The 24075-nt window shown below is 37.5% G+C and overlaps 1 protein-coding gene across 7 annotated transcripts in view; it reads right to left on the bottom strand.

Moving 5' to 3' along the window:
* The window catches only part of LOC139760855 (kinesin-like protein KIF19), a 71234-nt gene that overhangs the window by 4699 nt on the left and 42460 nt on the right, over window positions 1-24075 (bottom strand). For 2 of the 7 annotated variants that reach the window (XM_071684564.1, XM_071684561.1), the window contains exons 13-20: window positions 21351-21422; window positions 18890-18949; window positions 16825-16978; window positions 14237-14254; window positions 10660-10781; window positions 9639-9700; window positions 8005-8100; window positions 150-392 (exon numbers count right to left, since the gene is read on the bottom strand). In XM_071684564.1, the coding sequence (XP_071540665.1) occupies window positions 150-392; window positions 8005-8100; window positions 9639-9700; window positions 10660-10781; window positions 14237-14254; window positions 16825-16978; window positions 18890-18949; window positions 21351-21422 (827 nt within the window). Of the gene's footprint in view, window positions 1-149; window positions 1700-8004; window positions 8101-9638; window positions 9701-10659; window positions 10782-14236; window positions 14255-16824; window positions 16979-18889; window positions 18950-21350; window positions 21423-24075 lie in introns of those variants that run through there. The other 5 variants (XM_071684567.1, XM_071684568.1, XM_071684562.1 and 2 more) reach the window with 5 other exon arrangements.

Genomic DNA, 24075 nt, shown 5'->3' with positions numbered 1-24075 from the left:
GATAATTTTTTCAAGAGAAGCCTCCAATAATCTGACTTCTCAACTAATTTCAGAACTATTTTCCTTCTATTATATCAAACTAATGTGCGGTCATTGTACATATAAACAGGTACTTACACACAATTCAACAAGAAAAGAATGAAACTCACCTGGCTACAACAGCGCTGATGTTCTTGAGGCCATGTCGCATCTCATCTGGATCTAAGTCTGGAGAGCTGAAGGGGATGGCACCACAGATGGGTGGCAGGGAGGGTACATGAGACCCAGGGGCTGTGCCAGGAGCAGAGGATGATGCTGAGCTGCCTTGCAAACACCCAAGGAAAGGTAACACCCTCTTGCAGAGGGTGCCATCCAGGTCCAAGGGGAACAGGGGATCAGACAAATGTGACACACTGTGAAGGCCATGAACAGGATGCCTTGAGCTAAGCTTACACTTTACATCACTTCATAAACCCAAGGCACTAATTGGTATTACTCTATATTCTATTCACAAAGGTAAAATCATGGGTATTCATAAGATGGAGACTCATGAAAATTAGTATTTGAAGTAACTGTATACATTATAAATTCAAGGTAATTATATAAGGAGGTGTAAACACTGAACAAGAATCCTCAGAGTGCTAAACTGAAAAATCTTTGAAAGAAACTGCCTCTACAAGGTGCCACAATCCACAGTGCACGACGAGTAACCTTTTGTGACTAAACATAGAACATCAAACAATTTTCATGCATACAGTTTAATGCATCAAAAAGAAAGCTGCATCACAGTGATACAAATACCATCAAAACAGATCTGAATTTATTGTTGTATACCATATGCAATGGAACAAACTTGGAGTATCTGATAGTCTCAACATATATTGAGTACTCTAGACAAGTAATTTTTTGGCATATATGGCAACAGACAAATCTTGTATTGCATAGTAATTACAAAGGCTTCTATAATCTAGAATGAAGTATGATAAGATGAATCTGTTCACTGTATGAAGATCAAGGATACTTGGCACCTATTACAATCTGGGGTAGTAGACTTCAGCTATTAAAGCAGTGCTAAACTCTTCTCTGTAAAGGAAGGGAGGCACAGCACCAGCCTAGCATCACACAAAGGCAGCCAGTGAGTAGCCAAGAATATGTATCAACATCCCAGTCCCAAACAATGACAGCTTATATGAGGAGAGACTGAATAAAACTTACATTAGTCACATAATCATGGCCATTTAACTAAAACAAAAGGCCAATTTCAACTAAGATGGCCTGAGAATGGTTAGATGTTTACAATGCAAATTCTGTGCTCTAACAAGAAGACTTGTGGGTGGCCAAGTATCTAGTGCAACCCCTGTCTTACATAGACAGTGGCTAATGAGTGACACCAATTGGAGGAAGATGGTCAGGAGCGCTGTGAGACTTTGAACTGGAGGAGTGGGTAGGGCGTGCTGATGGTAAAGTGGGTATTTGGCTGTTGCCCACTTGTTTTGTGGAATGTAGATAGGACCTGGAACTGTGTGGGCGAGATGTGGTGCATGATCCTACTAATGCAGGTGAGTCGAAGAGGCGACGACAAGCAGAGTAGCTGGCATGATGGTTGCTGTTAGGGATGCATGACCCAGTGGTTGGCAGGTTGCGGCGGCTCAGTCCCAAAACACTACTGGAGCGAGAGTGAGCAAGTGGAGGCAAGCTGTCTCGCCCTGAGCTTGCAGAACTGCCAGAAAGACAAGTGGTGATGGCTATCCTAAGCAACATATCCTTAGTGTTGTGTCTTGGATGTGCTTGGAAGAATCTCTAAATACTAAGAAAAGAGGAAAGGAGGTGCCCAAGTAGCCTGGTCTCTACAATCTAAGCATTCACCAGCCCCATTAACCATACCATTTCAAAGTGTTGTTTTTGCTATTCAACTTACTGCTACAATTTTCATTTGTAGAAATAAAAATACCCAATGATTATTATAAAGACAATACCCTGTAGCAATGAAAATAGCCAATGAATATAATAATGTAATCATTGGCATAACTGAATATTCATATCAATGATTATATGAAGATTTCAAGACCAAAGATATTCAACGAAAAGTATGCAGAAGCAAAAGCTAAAATGAGAGGAGACTGTTCTGGGTCACATTATGCCAATTCACTCTGTGCTCTCTCTCATCTTAAGGTAAGTAGTATGCTACTGTTAATGTCACTTTTTTGAATCTTTCTTTTTCTAAATATCATTTGCTGAGTGTTTTTCTAGATATCATTTGCTGAGTTTTTTGCACCTATACTCATATGAACAGTACCCTTATGTGCAGGTTCATCTTTGCTGTGAGGACAGTCTTGAAGCTTTGTACTATGTGAATGCTAACCAATCTGCTTTCCTGTTGTTTGCATACGTGTTTTGCAAGGTTGGGTAGGTTAGATGAAGTGTTATCAGAATAGGTAAGAGGGTACAAGAGAGTTTATGTAGTATGCTCCAGGTTGTCCTTGGGGGCAGCATTAAGATGCAAAAGGTGATTTCTGGTAAAGTTGGTTGCTGAAGGTGGTGGGTTGGAAGTCAAGTTCGTTGGTAGTGTAAGTTAAATATGTTGAAGGGATGCAGTTAGTTTTTAAGCAGTTCATCAGGATCTTTGGTGTGTGTTGAGCCATGCATGACTGTCAGTGATGAAAACTTATCAAATTAAAGTTGGGTGTTTTGATTAGGTTCTATAGTTGGGAACTGTATCTGGGGGAGGTATACACAGATGTTGATTACGTTGTTATAAGTGTTTTGCAGTGCAAATCTAATGAACTGTATTTCAAGACTGTTGTTTCTGATCTGTTTTATGCTTTGAGTGGTGCCTGGGAATGGGATACTCAAATTGTAATGTATGACCTCACACAACTTTGTAACAAGCTTTCTTTCTTTTCTTTCATACTATTCGCCATTTCCCGCATTAGCGAGATAGCATTAAGAACAGAGGACTGGGCCTTTGAGGGAATATCCTCACCTGGCCCCCCTTCTCTGTTCCTTCTTTTGGAAAATTGAAAAAAAAACGAGAGGGGAGGATCTCCAGCCACCCGCTCCCTCCCCTTTTAGTCGCCTTCTACGACACGCAGGGAATACGTGGGAAGTATTCTTTCTCCCCTATCCCCAGGGATAAACAAGCTTTACCTTACCATATTGTTTTGATCAAAGTGTTATGTAACTTTAATCATCTTACTAATAAGACTGACATCATAAAACTTGATGCTATAATTGTAAACTTCATATTTCTCAAATGTAATATTTTCTAGCTTAATTTATAATGGGTATAATGTTAGTATGGAGCGGGGGGCTGGAAATCCTCCCCTCTCATTTTTTTAATTTTCCAAAAGAAGGAACAGAGAAGGGGGCCAGGTGAGGATATTTCCTTAAAGGCCCAGTCCTCTGTTCTTAACGCTGCCTCGCTAATGCGGGAAATGGCGAATAGTATGAAAGATAATGTTAGTAGAATAATCAAATATCATAAAGTCAGTCACTCTGAATCATAAAGATTCTCTTTGTTACTTACTTTTGTAAAGAACACATATTTTGTAAATATCAAGATACTGTATGCAATAAGTGTGTGAAGGAATAAATATGTTTATCTGTTACTCAGGATAACAAGAATTGCATATGAACACTGTTTAAGCTGAGCTTTGGACAGTTTATATTCATTTATTTGCTGTCATATAAAACCAAGAGCAAACTGCAGATTCAATACCATCAAATTTAATTAAACCTTCATGAATGAGCATTTTAGGGCAAAATTTGTTGATGACTGTCAGAAAAATGATGCTTTAAATACAGTATTTTGTCCACTGATTTTGATTCAAAGTATTTACAAAGAAACGCCAATTTCAACCTCTAGAAATGAATTTTTTGGGCTCTATACAATAATCTAAGCAACTACTCAATATAAATGTAAGTACCATACATCAACAGGACTAAGATTTTCAAAATGAAAATACACTTGTCTGACATTTTGCCTCTCTGTAACCTTACATCACAATTTTACCAAAACTGACCCTAAAAAAAAGCCTGTTATACATAGAGGAACATTATCAGCATATTGCTAAGCATTATAAAAAAAAATGACCTAAAAAAGTTATCCAGGTACTTTCTGGGAACCCCCAGGAAGACTGAAAAACAAGCACCATAAGCACAGCGTAAACAGATGTGCAAAGATCATATCACAGGTTACATCATAATTCACCAAAACTTTGATATTGTACTTAATCATGATTCTAAATACAGTATAACACTTTCACTCATTAATGTTATGCCTGTGAGAGATGGCAAATACAGTGAGGAAAGTTACTCTCATGCAGTGATCTTGTGACAAGTGAACATTCATATACACAATTATGTAGCACATTCCACTGAAACATTTACATCCACTTACAAGCTATCACACTTATATCAAAGGAGATGCTGAAGATAATATGAATATGTACTGAAATTTTATGAAAAATAATTAATGCAGTGCTGACACTGAAGCTGCAGTCCATAATTTTTGACATCACAGGGCAATGAGCACTTGTGCAGCCACTTATGAAAGCAGGCAGTAACCTCTAAAACACTGAACAATACAAATACAGTTACTGCTAGAAAATCCAAATGAGTCACTACATTTACTGAACTCATAAAAGTACAGTCATACAAAAAAAAATAAAACCAAAAATGAGAATTTTGATAAATCAGATGAAGAAATGTGTTAAACACTTTAACTTCATTACTAACACTTTTAAGCGAAACTTTTATATATATATGAAACCACAGCTCCCTATCCATATCCAGGCCTAACAGACCTTTCCATGGTTTACCAAAGACGTTTCACATGCCCTGCTTCAGTCCACTGACAATATGTTGACCTCCAGTATACCACATCATTCCGGTCACTATTTCTTGGAAGCCTCTCACCCTCCTGTTTGTTCAGGCCCCAGATGTTCAAAATGTATGCATTTGTATGTATATATGTTAATATGTATATGTATGTATATGTACATGTATGTATATATGTGTGTACATGAGTGGATTGGGTTGGGCCATTCTTTCGTCTGTTTCCCTATTTTCCCTACCTCGCTAACGCAAGAGACAGCGACTAAGTATGATAAATATAAAAAAATAATGAGTGGATGAGTCTTTCTTTGTTTCATGGCACTACCTCACCAATGCAGGAAACAGCGATCAAGTATAATAATGATAATGATAATAATAATAATAATTATAATATTCATTTATCATACTTTGTTGCTGTCTCCTGCGTTAGCGAGGTAGCGCAAGGAAACAGACGAAAGAATGGCCCAACCCAACCACATACATATGTATATACATACATGTCCACACACGCACATATACATACCAATACATTTCACGTATACATATATATACATACAAAGACATATACATATATACACATGTACATAATTCATACTTGCTGCCTTTATTCATTCCTGTCACCACCCCGCCACACATGAAATGACACCACCATCCCCCCCACATGCACACGAGTTAGTGCTAGGAAAAGACAACAAAGGCCACATTCATACACACTCAGTCTCTAGCTGCCATGTATAATGCACTGAAACCACAGCTCCCTTTCCACATCCAAGCCCCACAAAACTTTCCACAGTTTACCCCAGATGCTTCACATGCCCTGGTTCAATCCATACTTGCCCCTCTCTCCAAAATTCTTGCATTCACCTCCCAAACAAACCCATCCATATTTTTTACTGATATCATACTTAGTTGCTCTCTCCTGTGTTAGCGGGGTAGCACAAGGAAACAGACGAAAGAATGGTCCAACCCATCCACATACACATGTACATACATAAACACCCACACATGCACATATACGTACCAATACATTTCAACATGTAAGGCATGTGTACGTGTAGGAAGAGAGGAAAGTGATTGGTTCTCAGTGAATGTAGGTTTGCGGCAGGGGTGTGTGATGTCTCCATGGTTGTTTAATTTGTTTATGGATGGGGTTGTTAGGGAGGTGAATGCAAGAGACTTGGAAAGAGGGGCAAGTATGAAGTCTGTTGGGGATGAGAGAGCTTGGGAAGTGAGTCAGTTGTTGTTCGCTGATGATACAGCGCTGGTGGCTGATTCATGTGAGAAACTGCAGAAGCTGGTGACTGAGTTTGGTAAAGTGTGTGAAAGAAGAAAGTTAAGAGTAAATGTGAATAAGAGCAAGGTTATTAGGTACAGTAGGGTTGAGGGTCAAGTCAATTGGGAGGTGAGTTTGAATGGAGAAAGGCTGGAGGAAGTGAAGTGTTTTAGATATCTGGGAGTGGATCTGGCAGCGGATGGAACCATGGAAGCGGAAGTGGATCATAGGGTGGGGGAGGGGGCGAAAATTCTGGGAGCCTTGAAGAGTGTGTGGAAGTCGAGAACATTATCTCGGAAAGCAAAAATGGGTATGTTTGAAGGAATAGTGGTTCCAACAATGTTGTATGGTTGTGAGGCGTGGGCTATGGATAGAGTTGTGCGCAGGAGGATGGATGTGCTGGAAATGAGATGTTTGAGGACAATGTGTGGTGTGAGGTGGTTTGATCGAGTAAGTAACGTAAGGGTAAGAGAGATGTGTGGAAATAAAAAGAGCGTGGTTGAGAGAGCAGAAGAGGGTGTTTTGAAATGGTTCGGGCACATGGAGAGAATGAGTGAGGAAAGATTGACCAAGAGAATATATGTGTCGGAGGTGGAGGGAACGAGGAGAAGAGGGAGACCAAATTGGAGGTGGAAAGATGGAGTGAAAAAGATTTTGTGTGATCGGGGCCTGAACATGCAGGAGGGTGAAAGGAGGGCAAGGAATAGAGTGAATTGGAGCGATGTGGTATACCGGGGTTGACGTGCTGTCAGTGGATTGAATCAAGGCATGTGAAGCGTCTGGGGTAAACCATGGAAAGCTGTGTAGGTATGTATATTTGCGTGTGTGGACGTATGTATATACATGTGTATGGGGGTGGGTTGGGCCATTTCTTTCGTCTGTTTCCTTGCGCTACCTCGCAAACGCGGGAGACAGCGACAAAGCAAAAAAAAAAAAAAAAGAAAAAAAACATACACAGACATATACATATATACACATGTACACATCCACACTTGCTGCCTTCATCCATTCTCATCGCCACCCTGCTACACATGAAATGGCACCCCTCTCCCCTCGCGGTAGCGCTAGGAAAAGACAACAAAGGTCACATTCATTCACACTCAGTCTCTAGCTGTCATGTGTAATGCACCAAAACCACAGCTCCCCTTCCACATCCAGGCCCCACAAAACTTTCCATGGTTTATCCTAGACGCTTCACGTGCCCTGGTTCAATCAACTGACAGCACATCGACCCCAGTATACTACATTGTTCCAATTCACTCTATTCCTTGCACGCCTTTCACCCTCCTGTATGTTCAGGCCCTGATCGCTCAAAATCTTTTTCACTCCATCCTTCTACCTCCAATTTGGTCTCCCACTTTAAATCTATGGGCTTACCAACTTGCATGAAATATGATGAAAATGTTATAATTCTGTTATTGTACATTACTGCTGCACATCATCTACACAAAATTATTTCAAAAATCAACAAAATTGTGATTATTGGAGTCATGTAAGATACCAATCCTATTCTTGCTAATCCCACCATTCTTATATGATTCACATGTTTATAAAAATATGGCTCAGGGGTGATTCTAACATGTGGTACACTAGCCAGTCCAGGTATTCTAAGAGTTCTATCATCTAGCCAATGTACTTATAATCTTTCATCCACTTTGTATCTCCTACTGAAGACTGTACAACATCATTCTCCTAGACCCTCTTTTTACCTGTTAACTGATTTGCATAAAACACATTTCTCATACTTTCTATCCTAATGCAAGCTGTCTGTGCCTCACACCATTCAAAGATTCTGTTCAACACCTGTCATCAGTTATCCATTCAACTCTAAGAAAGCCTGGGTATTACTTATGGTAGACTGGTAAATATGAAGAAGATAAGGATGTACAGCAAGGGAGTCAAGATAAAAGGCTCACCTAGTTGGGCTACGAAGACTCAGGACACTCTCAGGACGGTGAACATCTCCAAGGCTGTGCCGTCGTTGAGGCCTGTCAAACAGTTTTTCTGGTTCTCTGTAATATCCAGTGAGAGTTGTACATTTCTCTTGAAATTATGAATTACAAACATAATCTTTTTTTTATGTGAACCTTACTGCAGATTTTGCATCTAATGTGCATCAGTGGTAATACACACATTCAACCTTTCAGTTGCTGATTATTTAGTACTATTGCTGTGATCTTTAGTTAATGTATCTACTATATTTGTTACAGAATTTTCCCTCTCAATTCATATTCTCACAGAACTTGATCATCTGTAAATAGTTGCCACAATTCTCTTTCCTGCCGGAATCTGTGCCCCCTCTGATACCTCTTTTAACATCTTCCCTCACCAGGTATTCAAAATCAATCACCGTGAGATACAATATATTGAAGAAAAATGGAAATGAGATCAACAACTTCAGAATGACAGAGGTAAATGCAAGAGAACATTAGTTAAAGGGTTAAAACAGTCATCCTTCTTTGGGATGGGCTGTAACAATGTAGGTCTTCACAAGTTGAAAAGTTTTGGTGTTTAGGTAAGAGTGAAGCAAATAATCATGTACAGGGGCAAATCAAGTGGCATGCTCCTTCAAAACAAGCTCCAGTCTGTATGCAGTGCTTTTGTCCAAGGAGAAAAGTGCTTTTCAGACTGCATGAAAATAAGTCATAAGAAGAAGCAGAAGATTAATAATATTTGCATCAAGAGGTAAGAATGCTGAAGTCCCCCTAAAGTGAAATTTGAATAGAAAGAAATGAACGTCTACAGTACTACCAGTACAGAAAAATAAAGGAAAAAGGAAAGGAGCATCAGAAGCTGTTAAAGAAACTTTTGGAAAAAAAATAAAGGAGTGCTTCATCTCATGAATAATAGTTCTGTAATGATTGCAGGTGATGAAGAAAACTGAATGAGAGTCAAATGAGGGAGAGTTATTCCAGTTCTGGTTTGCCATGTTACTGTAATATAACTGATGCGTGAACTGACCTGGAGTTTCAGGAGTAAAACACGGAAATACAAGGGGCAATTTCAGAGGGACATTCCTTCAAAGTCTGAGTAGAGATGTCATTCAATCTTTACATTTTGCCAAAGTAAGGGGAGATAAGTGTTTTTAGATTATATGTTATGATATCAAATGAAAGGGCACACAATCAATAAGTGTTGTGCCATAATGGGTAGGAATGTTCAAGTCCACCATAGATAAATTTCAGGAAAAAAAGTAAGAAGATAGGTGTATGGCTGGTTTTGGCAGAAGATATGATGGCTATCCAAGTAGTTCTGTTTTAATGAGACATAAAGTAAGACCAGCAATCTCAACACACAGGGCATAAGACAATTCAAGGAACAACTTTAACAACATAAGCTAGGACAGTAGTAATTCCCTTGTAGTGTGCTACCTACAATCTAACACTTACAACTGGGAAAATAATACCCCATTTCAAAACCAATATTTCTGAATTTACCTTTGAAGATTAGTCTAAAAGATTTCCTTTTTTATAGCTGTATCAAAGCTAAGTTTTAGAACTTACCAAAATTTCTCACATGAAGGTTATAATTTCATTAAGGTATTACTTACTTGCTCCCAATTGGTGGAAGCTTCTCAAAAGATGTTCCCTTGATCGACAAAACTGATGGAGACTGTGGAAAGAGAAAAAGAATGAAATACTTCAGAAGCAATGATTGTTAACCATCTAACATCATCACTGAGTTTACTCTCCACCTGTGTGATGATTTTTTCTATAACACTACTACTACTTTCATAGAGTGAGAAAAATCGATCATAAGTAAATTTTCCTTAAGAAATTTATGGGAAAGACGCTGCCTCACCAACAACATAAACACCAGTGGAAAATGTTGCCATCATCAAGTTTTAGAATTCATTCTTTCTACCTCTTATTTTCTAATAATGTTATGCAAGATAACATGGGCAACCAAATACCATAATCAAGGAATCAGCACTACATAAATTTTTTTTCATACTTGATTGCTGTTTCCCACATTAGCAAGGTAATTCTAAGAAAATATGAAGAATGTCTGCATTCCTCACATCAATTCTCTACCTGTCATGTATCATGCACCAGATCCACAGATCCCTGTACACAACTAGACCCCACAGACCTTTCTATGGTGGTATGTACCCCAGCTGCTTCACATGCCCTATTTCAATCCAGTGACAGCACATCTATGCCTATAGAACACAGCATTCCAATTCACTTTATCCTGTGCATGCCTTACACCCTCCTACATGTTCAGGCTGTGATCACCAGATTGTAATTTTAGTATACTTTAACAAGAAATACAACTGACATTTTGAAACTTTACTAATAAGTACAGAAATACATTTAAGTACAACATCACAATATCAAAACAGCTGCATCCAACACAAATCAGTCATTTTCTAAAAGTAGGGGGTAAAATAAAACACATTTAATGGGTATTTCTAAGACAAATGGGACAAGGTATGGGAAAAGCAAAGGAAGGAGTTCCCTGTCCCCAACTCATTAATATCAATGTCTCTATCATGTAACTATTGTATTACTAGGAAGAAAATACAGAACGCACTCAACTTTTCTAACACCATTAAACCTCACACCTACCCTAAGTGCATGGTTGATGTTGTTGAAACTCCTTCCATCTCTGTCACTGCTGGAATACTGAGTTTCCATCTGGTAAAGGGTGTAGAGCTCTTGTAGTTCTGGTGGCATGGTATGATTCATCTCTGTGTGGGATGTAACCAACATTCTAGACACTCCACATACATATGACATACATTTACAGTCATGCTTACATATGCAAAAGACTGGAGATGTGATATGCTTACAAAGAAATACTTAAAAAATAACAAAAGAACAATTCAACACTTTCATCGCAATAGGTGATGAAAATTATCTGTGTAAACCCCAACTTTATCAATCAGTCTTCATCTACATAATAAAAAAATGTTCTATCCATATCATAATGAGATTTCCTCATTTTCATTCCACAGTGAAATTTTCCCGTCAAAAATTCCTGTTAGTCATATGAATGATGCCTTTGGTTACTTTACAGTCTCGAAATGGGTAACAATACATTCATGACAGTTAAACTTACAGTAATGAGACGACTAGTCTGATGTCAAAACATTCAACCACTAGTAATGGACCATACCTTAATGGCACAGGCACCTTACTATGCCTCAATGCAAATCTTTATCAGTTTGTTTGGTAACATACACAAAGTGAGCTGGCTACAATGCTCTGCTTTCAGAGTGCTATGCTTCATCATCCCCAAGGTTATATCTTATGTCTTGAATGGTGAATTAACATGAATGTAACCCAGATGAGAAGAAGGGAGAGATAGGTGATATATTTGAGGAAAGGGACCTAGATGTTCTAACACTGAAGAGGAAGGGAGATGAATGGTTTGGGAATGTCTGAGGGACAAAGTCAGAAGTTAATGTATGGGCAAGAGCTAAGGATGGTGTAGCACATTTGCAGAGGGTGGATTTGTAGAAATGTGTAAAATGAAGCAAGACCCAGACGGATGTGGTTAAAAATGGAAGCGTATCATGAGAGGTGGGTGATTATCAAAGCTTATGCACCTGGACAAAAGATGAAGGAAAAGAGGCAAACAATTTGTGAGGAACTGAGTGAGGGTGTCATCCCAAAGCAAGGGATAAAGTATGATTCAAATGTAAGAGTGGAAAATGTGGTAGGTTAGTGTATAGCTGGGGAGCAGGGAGCACCCAGTGCTGTGAACAAGAATAGTGAACATACATAAGTATAAATCAAAACACCCTTACACCATAGCAGCAACATCAAACATGCAACACTACATTACACAACTGAAAAAATGGCATGAAAAAAAGACATGAATCCAGCTCACACCCTTCAGTCACTTTGAATGGACAGTCTCTCCCATTGAGCAAAACAACTAACATTCAAGGCATTAAATACAACATAAATGACATTCACTCCCCAAACCAATGACAACACAAAGCAACAATCAAACTAAATTCCCTTAGAACACTAATTGGCACCAAATTTGGACAAGAAAAAGAATCTCTCGACATTCTATACAAATAATTCATCTGTTCACTGTAAACTATGACTGACCTCCGTTGTCTTCCAAACATTCTATACAAACAATTCATCCATTCACTTTAAACTTTGACTCACCTGCCTTGTCTTCCATCTTCTCAAAAGCAAACACAACATAGCTGCAAACTACACAAAATAGTCCATTCAAAATAATCATAGGCTCCCTAGGAACCATGAACACTAAACACCTTCACAATGAAACAAAGATCCTTCCAAAAGAGTCTTACCTTAACATGCTTTGCACTCAATTCCATGCAACACCACTAAACCTCCCTCTCAACCAAACTGCTCTATGACTAACCACTGATCACTGATTACAAATAAAAAGCTTACCACTGCCTTACACCTCAGTAACCTCTACTCATAGATCTCTCCCACCCCCAATGAAAGTAACACTGGTAAACATATACACACTGAAATAATCCAACAAGTACTAAGCAACTGACCTCCCAACTCAGTTCTAAACTCCAACCCACCAGACATCCACCCATCAGAATCAACACTCCCCAGACAAAGACAAGTCACAATCTCCCACTTATGCACAGGACATCATCCATCCCTACAATAACACAAAAAACATTTCAACATAACCCAACACTTTATGATCTGTAGTCCTAACCAGTGGATGTGGCCAGCCTCCTGAGTGCTACAGGAGCCTCATAAGGATAGAGGGGACGCCTGGGGCAGGAAGTAAGAATAAGTACAATATCAAAATAAACAAACAGTAAATAATATAAAAGAGAAGGAAGCCTGAGCCATGAAAAACCCAGCTGCAACAGCAGCAGCACACAGCATGTCTGGCCATGCACAATCCTAGAGAAATTGCAGCTCTGAGAAGCTGGTAGGGGGTGGACCAATGACATCAGCCTGGTACCAGTTAAAGATTGGCTGAGGATGAGCCTGTTTAATGAGCTAGCTATTATGATCACCAATTGGATCATTTGTGCACGGTGAACAAAGGCTGATGCCTTCTCACCAGAATCATGAGGGTAGGGAGAGTCCTGACCCATGTATTTCATTGGAAAATTCCTGAAACTTACAGGAGAGATCACAAAGGAGAATGATAAAGGTTTTAAAGGAAGAGAGAATCCTTATGGATTCACATTTTTTGGAGTAAACGGCACTTTTAAACATGTACCCTCTCATTTGCTGATAAGACTCTGCCTACAAAAGGGAAATGTTTTTTTGAGCTTCATAACATACATTTTCTTAAAAATGTAACTTGTGTTTCATCACATAATTACAAAAAGAAACTCAGAAAATCAACTAGATAAACAACAAATGCTTCCTGATATGAAATTATCTTTTAATACAATCACATAACAACAGTACTTTGATGTTATGACTGTAAATGCAAACATGTTCATTTGTGTTATGTGGTTGACAGCCAATATACAAAGGATTACAAAGAAATTAAAACAGCAATAAACCGTGAATTTAAGAATCATGAAGAGTACATGCAAGCTTTATCCTCCAAAGAGATTAATAATGTCAGTATCATGCAGAACAAAGTTTACATCTCTGAGGGGATTTTTCAAAAGAAATAGGATAAACCAAAGTGAATTATCCTTATCACATTGCATAGCTTAGAAAATAAATCAGATTCATAAGATTTTATTTGCAATAATTAGGCCACCTTCTGCATTCAGAATTTGACACAAGTGTTGGACACAACAGTAAGTAGAGAAAAAATTCTTCAAAAACACATCACTACAAGAAAAACAACAATTCTGAAAACCCTTTTACGTATATCTGTTTTTGTAAGCAGGGGCATTCACTTATATAAGTCAACAATGTCAGTTCTGGTGATGATTAACAATCTCATAAATTTTAACAATGAGTTAATAAAATAAGGTTAATTCATATGAGTTTGAGGTGTCGACAGTGAAAGCATCCTAAAATATATCTTCTAAACAGTCTCATCACCAAGACATGAACATGGAATAATCAAAAACCCTATACCAAAAGTGAATGGAAAAAATGTAGATAAATCAATACTGCTTGTGAAAGCAGATAGGTGCTCTAGCTAACCAGTGACCACACAAAACACCTGCTCTTACCCATCATTCAAAGCTGCAAGCTACACCACACTTACCTGCACCATCATGCATGGCTAGAGGGGAGACAAACCAATTTATATACGTACATAACATATACATACAGAGTATACTTTACAGCATATATATTTTCTTCTAATCATATCACCCCAGGAACCATTTTGTGGAATTCCTGCTATTTTAAGATAATGCTCTAGTCAGGAACTAGGAAATTATGGAATTCTTTGGAGTAAGTAGGAAATGGTGGACTTCTCTAAAGTGAAAAGTCCCTTGACAACACAATAATCCTTTTCATCCACAGGCCATTACACAACCATGCCAAAGGTGATATTTCTCTCAAAGTGTAACCACATGCTGGAATAGTCTGAAAATCCAATAACCCCATATATATATATTATGTATATGTCTCATTTCCAACACATCTACCCTCCTCCACACAACCCTATCTATAGCCCACGCTCACAACTGTATAACATTGTTGGAACCACTATTCCTTCAAACATACCCATTTTTGCTTCCCGAGATAATGTTCTAGCCTTCTACACATTCTTCAATGTGCCCAGAACCTTTGTCCCCTCCCCGATCCTGTGACTCACTTCCGCTTCCATAGTTTCATTCGCTGCTAAATCCACTGCCAGATATCTAAAACACTTCACTTCCTCCAGTGTTTCTCCACTCATACTTACCTCCCAATTGACTTGACCCTGAACCCTAATGTACCTAATAACCTTGCTCTTATTCACATTTACTCTCAGCTTTCTTCTTTCACACACTTTACCAAACTCAGTCATCAGTTTCTGTAGTGTCTCACCCGAATCAGCCACCAGCGCTGTATCATCAGCGAACAACAACTGACTCACTTCCCAAGCCCTCTCATCCACAACAGGCTGAATACTTGCCCCTCTCTCCAAACTCTTGCATTCACCTCCCTAACAGCCCCATCCATAAACAAATTAAACAACCACAGAGACATCACGCACCCTTACCACAAACTGACATTCACTGGGAACCAATCACTTTCCTCTCTTCCTACTTGTACACATGCCTTACAACCTCAATAAAAACTTTTCACTGCTTCTAGCAACTTGCCTCCCTCCACTTTGTACTTTTCTAAAAGAAGAGACAGAAAAGGGGGCCAAGTGAGGATTTTCCCTATAAGGCTCAGTCCTTTGTTCTTAACGCTAACACCACTAACGCAGGAAATGGCGAATAAGTATGAAAAAAATATATATATACAAATACATATATATACATATATATGTATTGTCGCGGGAGACAGCGACAAAGTATAAAAAAAAAAAAAAAAAAAAATATCTTTTTTTCTTTCATAAATATTTGCCACTTCCCATGTTAGCAAGGTAGCATTAAGAACAAAGGACTGAGCCTTAGAGGGAAAATCCTCACTTGGTGCCCCTTCTGTTCCTTCTTCTGGAAAAGTAAAAACTGGAGGGGAAGATTTCCAGCCCCCGCTCCCTTCTCCTTTTAGTCACCTTTTACGACAAGCAGGGAATACATGGGAAGTATTCTTTCTCCCCTATCCTCAGAGTTGGACAAAAAAAAGAGCTACTTAACATTCTTTTTACACACAATTCATCTCCTCCACTCTACACTATGCTTCACCTGCCTGGTCTTCCATCTTCTCCAAAGAAAATATAATAGAACTGCAAACTACTTAAAATGGATCACTCACAACAATCACTGGCTGCGTAGCAACCACAAACACTGTGTGCTTACAAAATTAAGTATGTGAACTACTGGCACTCTGTCCACAAATATACAATCTTTCCTTGCCATACATAACACGTGACAACACTAAACTCACACAGCCCATTCTTCATAACTCTAGATTTTCCTACATTGAACACTAATGCTTGCCCTGCCTTTTAGCAAAATGGTAGGAGAAATAGATAGTAGAAGTAGGTAAGAACATACAGGAAGGAGCATTAGGTAGAAACATTAGGTAGAGGAAGTAGGAAATAGCATTAGGTAGGAGCCTCTGCAAGCACTGCATTAGAGTTGCCCTCTGCCAGTGGCCTGTTAAAGGTAAGATACTATAGGATATGAAGCAGCACTAAGGATCCCTAGTTATGGAGACTCTATTGCTGTGGCCAGCCCCTTAAGAAAGTTCCAGGTGGGAACAGGTGTCAGAGAAATGAGAATGATTATCATTCCTTTTCCTTATCATAAACACATGAGTGCTAATAATTCATGTCTAGCTTTCTCAACTACATGAGTTCTTTTCAATATTTATGGTTCTCAATACAATTTCATGCATTTGATAAAATGTTTAGATACACACAAGTGCTGCCTACTGGAGAAACCAATTTTTCCTTTCTTTGCACATGAATGTTTCCCTAGAAATATAAATGGCCTCTGAAAGATAGCTACGTGCAGCTTGCATGGCAAGATTACTGAAACTATTATAAAACTCTACATTTGAATTTACAATGATATCTCATTGCTTTATATATGCCTCAGTAAATCATCAAAGCAATTCTCATCATTTTATGGCCTAAAATCAATCCTATAGAATGGCACAAAGACATCCATAACTGCCTATCCTTAATAAAAATACATCAGTTGGAGGTACCATCAGAACAAGAAAATGCACTACCAAGAGTCTAACCTTCAATCATTTCTCGTTGGCGAGTGATGATCTCATCACACAGAGTGCGTTGGCGGTCATACCGCATGATAACAAGGTCTCTCCGACGCAGCTCATGCTCCTTCAGTAATGCATCACTCTGCATCTCCACCTTCTCAATCTGCAACTCATGCACCTATGGAGGATAAGGATGAAAGTAAGAGCAAAAATATGGGTGAAATTTAACCACTACACAATGGGCTCATTCTAAAGATTATCCTTCACGTGAAAAAAAAGTTTAAACATGATGTGGCCTAACATCCAAGATTAAACATCATATGATGGTGGCCATGTTCAAGAGATAAAGTAATAAAACTTTGGTTTCTTTTGTGGTTCACTGTGATGTTAAACCACTCTGGAAAAAATGTATATATTGGCTCAATTGTAATCCCAGTATGACAGAAATATCTGATATACAAAATCAAAAAAATCTTATCAATTCAATTGAAATAAATGTAGTAAAATGTAAAATTGCTCAGACTATCTTATATTTTCATGCAATTATTGCCAAGACATGTTTGCAAAGCATATCAAAATCTGTACTACACTAATCTTCAGTCTGTGTGCGATGAAAAACTTAGAGTGGATTATCTAAAGATAAAGGATGGAACGGGAGACAGGCTGAAAGAAACAGGGGTGAACAATGATACACTAAAGAAAATTTTGTTGCACACTAGTAAATCACAAGATAAATTGGATAGAATAATAAGAAAAGTTGAAACAATATATATTGTTATGAAATGCGACTCTAAAAATAATGAATTAGATAAAGCAGGAAGGGCTCAGCTCAAAAAGAACAAAAGAAAATCATATACCCACTACAGACTAATTACATTAAGGGTATCACTAAAGAGAAAAGCAGGATAACTAAGACAGAGATATACTGTCCATGAATAAAGGTAAACCTAGTAAAAGATAAACTTAAGATGAAGGACAGCAGTGCTCATAAGGCAGGACTACAAGAGGGCAAGACAGAGAAATATTCATCACAATGTACACAGAAGAGGAAACAAAAATATGATCAATGGCAAAATTCAGATAGAAGGTACAAAAGGCAAAAAATAAGCATGTATCGAAACAACTAGCAGTTTCTTCTCTGAACTGATGGAAATGGAGAAACAAGCAATACAATATTTGTAATAAGGATCATGTACACAAATGCTGATGGACTGAAGGGGAATGGCAAAGAACTTAAACATAAGGACTACATGGTGAAAGTAGGCCAGACTTCATAAGCATAATTAAGATTAAACCAGCAAGAATGTTATATCACTTGTGGTTTTTCCATAGGGGTATAAAATAAAATTCCTTGAGGTAACAGTCACCATTACTCATTTCATTCTCGCCCCACGAGTATACACTGAACACACTAATTGAACTTGTTTACAAAAAATGGCATTTTTGCATATGTATGAAAGAATTCATTTTATGATGATGTTATTAAATTCAGTATATGGTCTATATAAAAACATTAAAGCCTCAATCTGAAGATTTATCTATAGCACTATGGTAAATAAAAAAAAAAAACATGGAGAATATTCAAATCATGGTAAAGACAAAATAAATGACAGCTAACTACAGCCTGAATATAATCATCAAGTGATGAATAGTCAAATCATGGTAAACACAAAGTAAATGTCAGCTAACTACAGCCTGAATATAATCATCAAGTAATGTGCTTTAGAAATACCTTTCTTATCTTATATCTTTGAAAGGAAGCACACTGATAATCTTGTTATGTTAATGTACCTATTTTTCCTTTGGTAAAATCATGAACAAATAAATGTAAAAAGTGAATGACCAAAAACATAACAAATTACAATTGTTTGCAAATATTAATGGGCTGGTCACCACTGGTTACCACATCCCAGGTTCACCTCATGGATGATGGGTAAGCCCCTGCCTGGGCCCTCAAAGTGTTGATATATGGTTACAAACACTTCCCTATGAATGCTGAAAAAATCTAATAATTCATGTTCTTTTCAAAATTAGTGCACACAAATAGAAAAAAAAAATCTAAGGTGAAAACAACCATAGTAGAACTGACCTTGCAGAGTAAAGAAAGAAGTTCCCTCTGCTCATTAGTAGTTATTGTCTTTGGGAGTGCCTGGAGAAACAGACACAGATCTGCTTAGATGGTTGTGATATCCTGGACAAGATGGACAAGATGCCCTTGCAAAATAATCATATTCTAGCTAGGATAGTCATGAAAATTGGTGATAAAACAGTCATACTACAAACAAAATGATGGTTATGGTAGTTCATCTAAGATGGTCAAAACATTTTTAAAAGAATGGCTGAGACATTTTAGTACGTTGGTCAAAATCTCTAAGCTCAAATGGTCATAACATTCTTGCTAGGATGGTAATGACATATTGGTCATACGACTGCAAAATAGTATTATTAATAATTCAAAAATTCCTTATTTAAAAGCTGATACAAATGCACAACTCATTTACTAAAATATGCAATAGCTATCAACTCTACACATAATACATGTCATAGGTCAATTTAACAATTCTAAGTACATATGGGAACAGTATCAAAACAAAGGGATGTGCTTTAAACATTCTCAAGATGAAGCTGGTAATTCTAGAACAGCTTTATAATAGCTTTTTCAGGAGTCAAAAGTTCACCTATTTCAAAGCTGGTGGATAAAAACAAACAAACCATGATTTAACGCATCCACCATAAAATGAAATGATGGAAGAGATGAACTGACGGGAAATGAAAGAAATTGATCTCACCATCCTCTGTGAACCTATTGAAGGAGAGGCTTTAGCAAGCCCTGAAGATCCCTGGACAGGTGCATCTACAGAATGATGATGCCTAATATCACCCATCCAAAATGAAGAAGGAAAATGCAAAACTAATGATTCTAATGAGAAATTCTAGTTGCTTTCCTAAATCTTTGAGGATCTTCAATCATCTGAAGACTCTGTTTCTAATGGTAAGCTGCTTTTGTGCTCAACTCAAACAGATATCAAAACAAGCTTCACAAAGTTCAACCGATCTTATACTAAGAAGGAATGTTTCATCCAATGTAGGGCAGGACACAAGGGACTGATGAGAAAATGAAAATCTTATAAAAACATCTTGTCTAAATGCTAGTTGTTATCTGCACATAAATCCTAATCTGTGTTAGATTCCTGTGACAAGTCTCAATACTTTGATAAAAGCATATGGAAAACTGGAAAGAGATATAAAATCTAGGTTAAAGTGTAATGGACCTGTCAGGTTAAGGCATAGCATATCTGTAACAACAATCAAAATAAGTACATGAAAATAAGTATAGCTTATATAGGCGTGCATGCATGCATGCATGTGATACACTGGACTGGACCCTACAGTTGTTTGATGTGTATTATGTTTCTATATTACCTCAAACATGAGCAAAGTATGAAAAACTACTAAAGACACTTTTGTATGGTAAGAACATAAGGAAAGGAGGATGAGTACATATTCCCACTGGTGCCATGTTGAATATGATCGAAATAACAATCCACACACAGCACAACTTTCAGATAATATATTGGTATGAAGCTACAAAAACTCATAAAGATGGTAAGGTGAACAGCAGCCAAATCAGATGGCATACTAACTATATGGGTCACAGTTAAAAACTTTCAATGTACATCAAGTTCTTATGGGCCATTTACTTGCACCAGTCATGTCAGGAATCATTTGGTGACCGGAAAGATACATAAATGAACAAAGAAGTGGAACCTCTTCCTACGGTCCACTCTGAGCTACTGCATGTTTGTATCAGACAAGACAGGAGAGTGAAAAAAGAAAGACAAAATCTCTCTAAAACATCTATAAATGCAACAAAGCATCTTACATAAATAATAGCAGTTTATGCCCAAAGAAAATTATCAAAATACTTGGGATATTATCTAGAGATTGTTACACTTGAAATAAAAAGTCTTATTGCAGTGTCTAACAAATACAATACACTGAAAATGGAACTAAAGTTTCAGGCTAAAAAACTAAAAATGGAACTAATGCTTCAGGCTAAGTAACTACAAGCAGCAGAGAAAAGGAGGAGACTTACAACATAGAATTAAGAAAGAGCACCACCAACATGTTGTCTGGGCATGAGACACCAATGAAACCAAAAGTTACCCATCCTCAACCAACGAATATGCCTTGGCTACACCTATTTGAGCACAGAAAAACTAGAAACAAAGCCAATCCTTTCAAATATCAGCTACTATATTCAGTCACTACGAACTATGGGTTTAGAGGTAACCATCTAATAAAAACAAAAACAATATATGGACACTACATATATTGAATAGATATAAAACAGGTTTGGAAATCCTGAAAACTTCAAAACCAGAATTACATCAAGTATTTTATGGTATTTCACTGGCTCTTCAATGATCATAAAGGTCTTCTGCTGAAAACTTTCAAATGGATAATTATTTTGTGGCTCTTAAGATGACTATAAAACATGTCTAGTAGTGTATAGCCTTAGCAGATGGTCATGAAATACCGTCTCCTACCTCATGCCACTTTCTGAGGAGCTTTCGGCAACATTTCATTCGTTTTCTGCATCTTTTACGCTTTGTTAACAGCTGCATGAAGATACATGAAAGAAGCACTGTCAGAAGGATTTAGATGTATAAAAAGCTAACAAGCAATTTACAACACTTAAAACAGGGTTGTGCATGAAGAATCTTAATCAAACACAACTCACTGTACATAACTGCACGTTCTACTGCCACAGACAATATAAGCATTATTCCATACCTTAGTGAAGAATTCTGCTTGAAAATTAGTCTTCTTCTTGCAATGCAAGTGTAAATGCTAATAATGTAAGACAAATGTCAGAATGCCCTTAAAAAAAGGAGGTATGTGAATATGGGCAGACTGACAGTAAATGTAAGGGAGTGAGGAAAGACAAGACACTAGGAAAAAACAATAGATGTAAGACAGGTTAATGGGACTACAGTGTTGCATGTGACAAAAGTGATGTAACCACCAATTGGGTGTAGGCAGCTAAAAGCTGGCAATTTTTGTTCTCTACAACTTTTCCTGAAGAACTGAGTCTAAGTAAATGAATAACAGAATCCAACCAATACACAACCTAAAGGAAACTGACTTTTAAGAGTAAATGATGTTAAAAGGCAAGGAAAACTTTATATGTTTCTCATTTTCTAAAAGAGGAGAACCATCTTTAGATTTACCTACAAAATTTCCAAACCAAACAAAAACTATATGATCTCTATATCATCCTATCATTTCTCTTTCTTACTTTTTCCCCCCACTCCCTCTCTTTCTTTCTATCCTCCAACATTTTCCAGTCTATACTGTTCTACAGAATTTTTAAGGCAGTTTCTTACCACTACTCACATAGTATCATTTTCTCATCTTTTTCCTATCAGGGGTTGAGCTGGAGGGAGGGTCGAGAGGAAAGTGCCTTCTGCTCTGCTATCCTGCTTCTACCACAATATTTAAATCTTTTTTTTAGATAACTTCATTATGAACCATCAGGGAACCTGGAGTCTATCCTTCCCATGTAGTCTCTGTCCTACAAACATACAATCTCTCCATCTCGCATATAACATGTGTCAACATGTTACTCAAATGGCTCATTCTTTATAACCATAGAATTTCCTGTGGTAAGCACTATGTGTTAGCTCTGCATTTTGGCAAAAACTTGTCATAAATACTCATAAGTAAATACGTCCTCTCTCAGAGCGGTTGTTTTGTATATAACTCTCAATATCCTTCTACACTATTATGGTCATCATATATTCTGTTAACCTTTTCTTCTAATATCTAAATCCCTTTTGTTTTCTTTTATGCAGTTTAACCTCATGTAAATTTCAATTTGCCTGTCAAAGCTACAAGGTCTCAACACAGATGTCTTTGCTATGCCATATGGGTCTTCTGGCACAAAATGGAAATGACCTGTTCTTCTCTTCAACTTAAACTTTATTACACATACATATGAGGAAATATCTTAAGATCAAGATTGTTATTCCATTTAATATACAGATGGCACACTTAACTACACAAGAACTGTGTTTTGGTTTTTGGGTAAAAAGAAAGTGTCACAAAGTTCCTTGCCAATGCTGTACCTAATGGCAGATAAAAACATAGTACATTATTCTGACAGTGCTGCAGCTGACACTGAAAGAGACAAACTTATTTGTTAGAATAGCATCTGACATGCAGTATAAGGAGAACTTCAGAAAATAGTGAAATGGGAGTGCTTAAGTAAATAGTAAGCTATGATTGCAAGGGAGTTTTATGATGTATTTATATATACAACAGTAAATTCATATGAAAGGTGAATGAAAAGCATAATGAAGACTGACATCAGGAGTGGAAGGCTATAGCCCTGATAGAAAGTGACCTTTAAAAGTACTATAACTGAGCAACAGAAAAAATTCAGCAGGCTGAGTAGCTAGTGGGACAAAGGATAAGGGTATATCAATTATCATCAATATACTTACAGAAATTTATATTTGTAGTTAACTTGATTAACATTCATTTGATAACAAAGAAATACTCTTCTCATTCTTCCATATTTAAATATATATAATTTTAGGAAATACTGAAAGTAATGAAAGAAAATGCAAAAATCCCAACAAAAAGGAAAAAATTTCTTCCTAATTTTATCCTTCTATGTAAAAGTCTCTACCACCTTGGCAAGGTAGCATGAAGAGCAAACAAACAATGAGTTCATCTACACTATCTACTCTTTAGCTGTTACATATTATGTAATGAAACCTAGCTTGCAAGGCCAAACTTCAAAAGCTACTTCACTTCATAGGCCCTGATGGAGCCCAATGACAGTATGTACTTCCTCCCAAATGAATGTCATATCAGTCCAATTAATTCTTTCTCACGCAAACCTCATACCTTCCTTACTCCATTCTTCTATTTCCCTCCTTGCTGCCTCCTCTTCTGTAAGACAGTCAGTCTTTTTTTTAACTTATCCTTTCTAAATGTCTAAAGCATTTTGGCAAACCATGGTCAGCACTCTCAATCACATTGCACTTAGTATCACACCACTCTTACACATTGTTATTCCTAGCATGATAAATCTACTTCACATCACATATCGTCCTCAGGGATTTAACATCTAGGATATCCAAGGTCCTCTTTTATTTTGCATTTCAAGCCAAAGGTTCACACCCATACATCAATGTCTGGACTACTATACCTTCAAATGTAACCCATGTTTGCCATAAGTGACCTCTCTTTCTACACACTCCT

The sequence above is a fragment of the Panulirus ornatus genome, chromosome 38 (assembly GCF_036320965.1).
Source record: "Panulirus ornatus isolate Po-2019 chromosome 38, ASM3632096v1, whole genome shotgun sequence".
In the NCBI taxonomy this organism is placed as follows: domain Eukaryota; kingdom Metazoa; phylum Arthropoda; class Malacostraca; order Decapoda; family Palinuridae; genus Panulirus; species Panulirus ornatus.
This window is presented reverse-complemented; position numbering and strand designations above follow the sequence as displayed.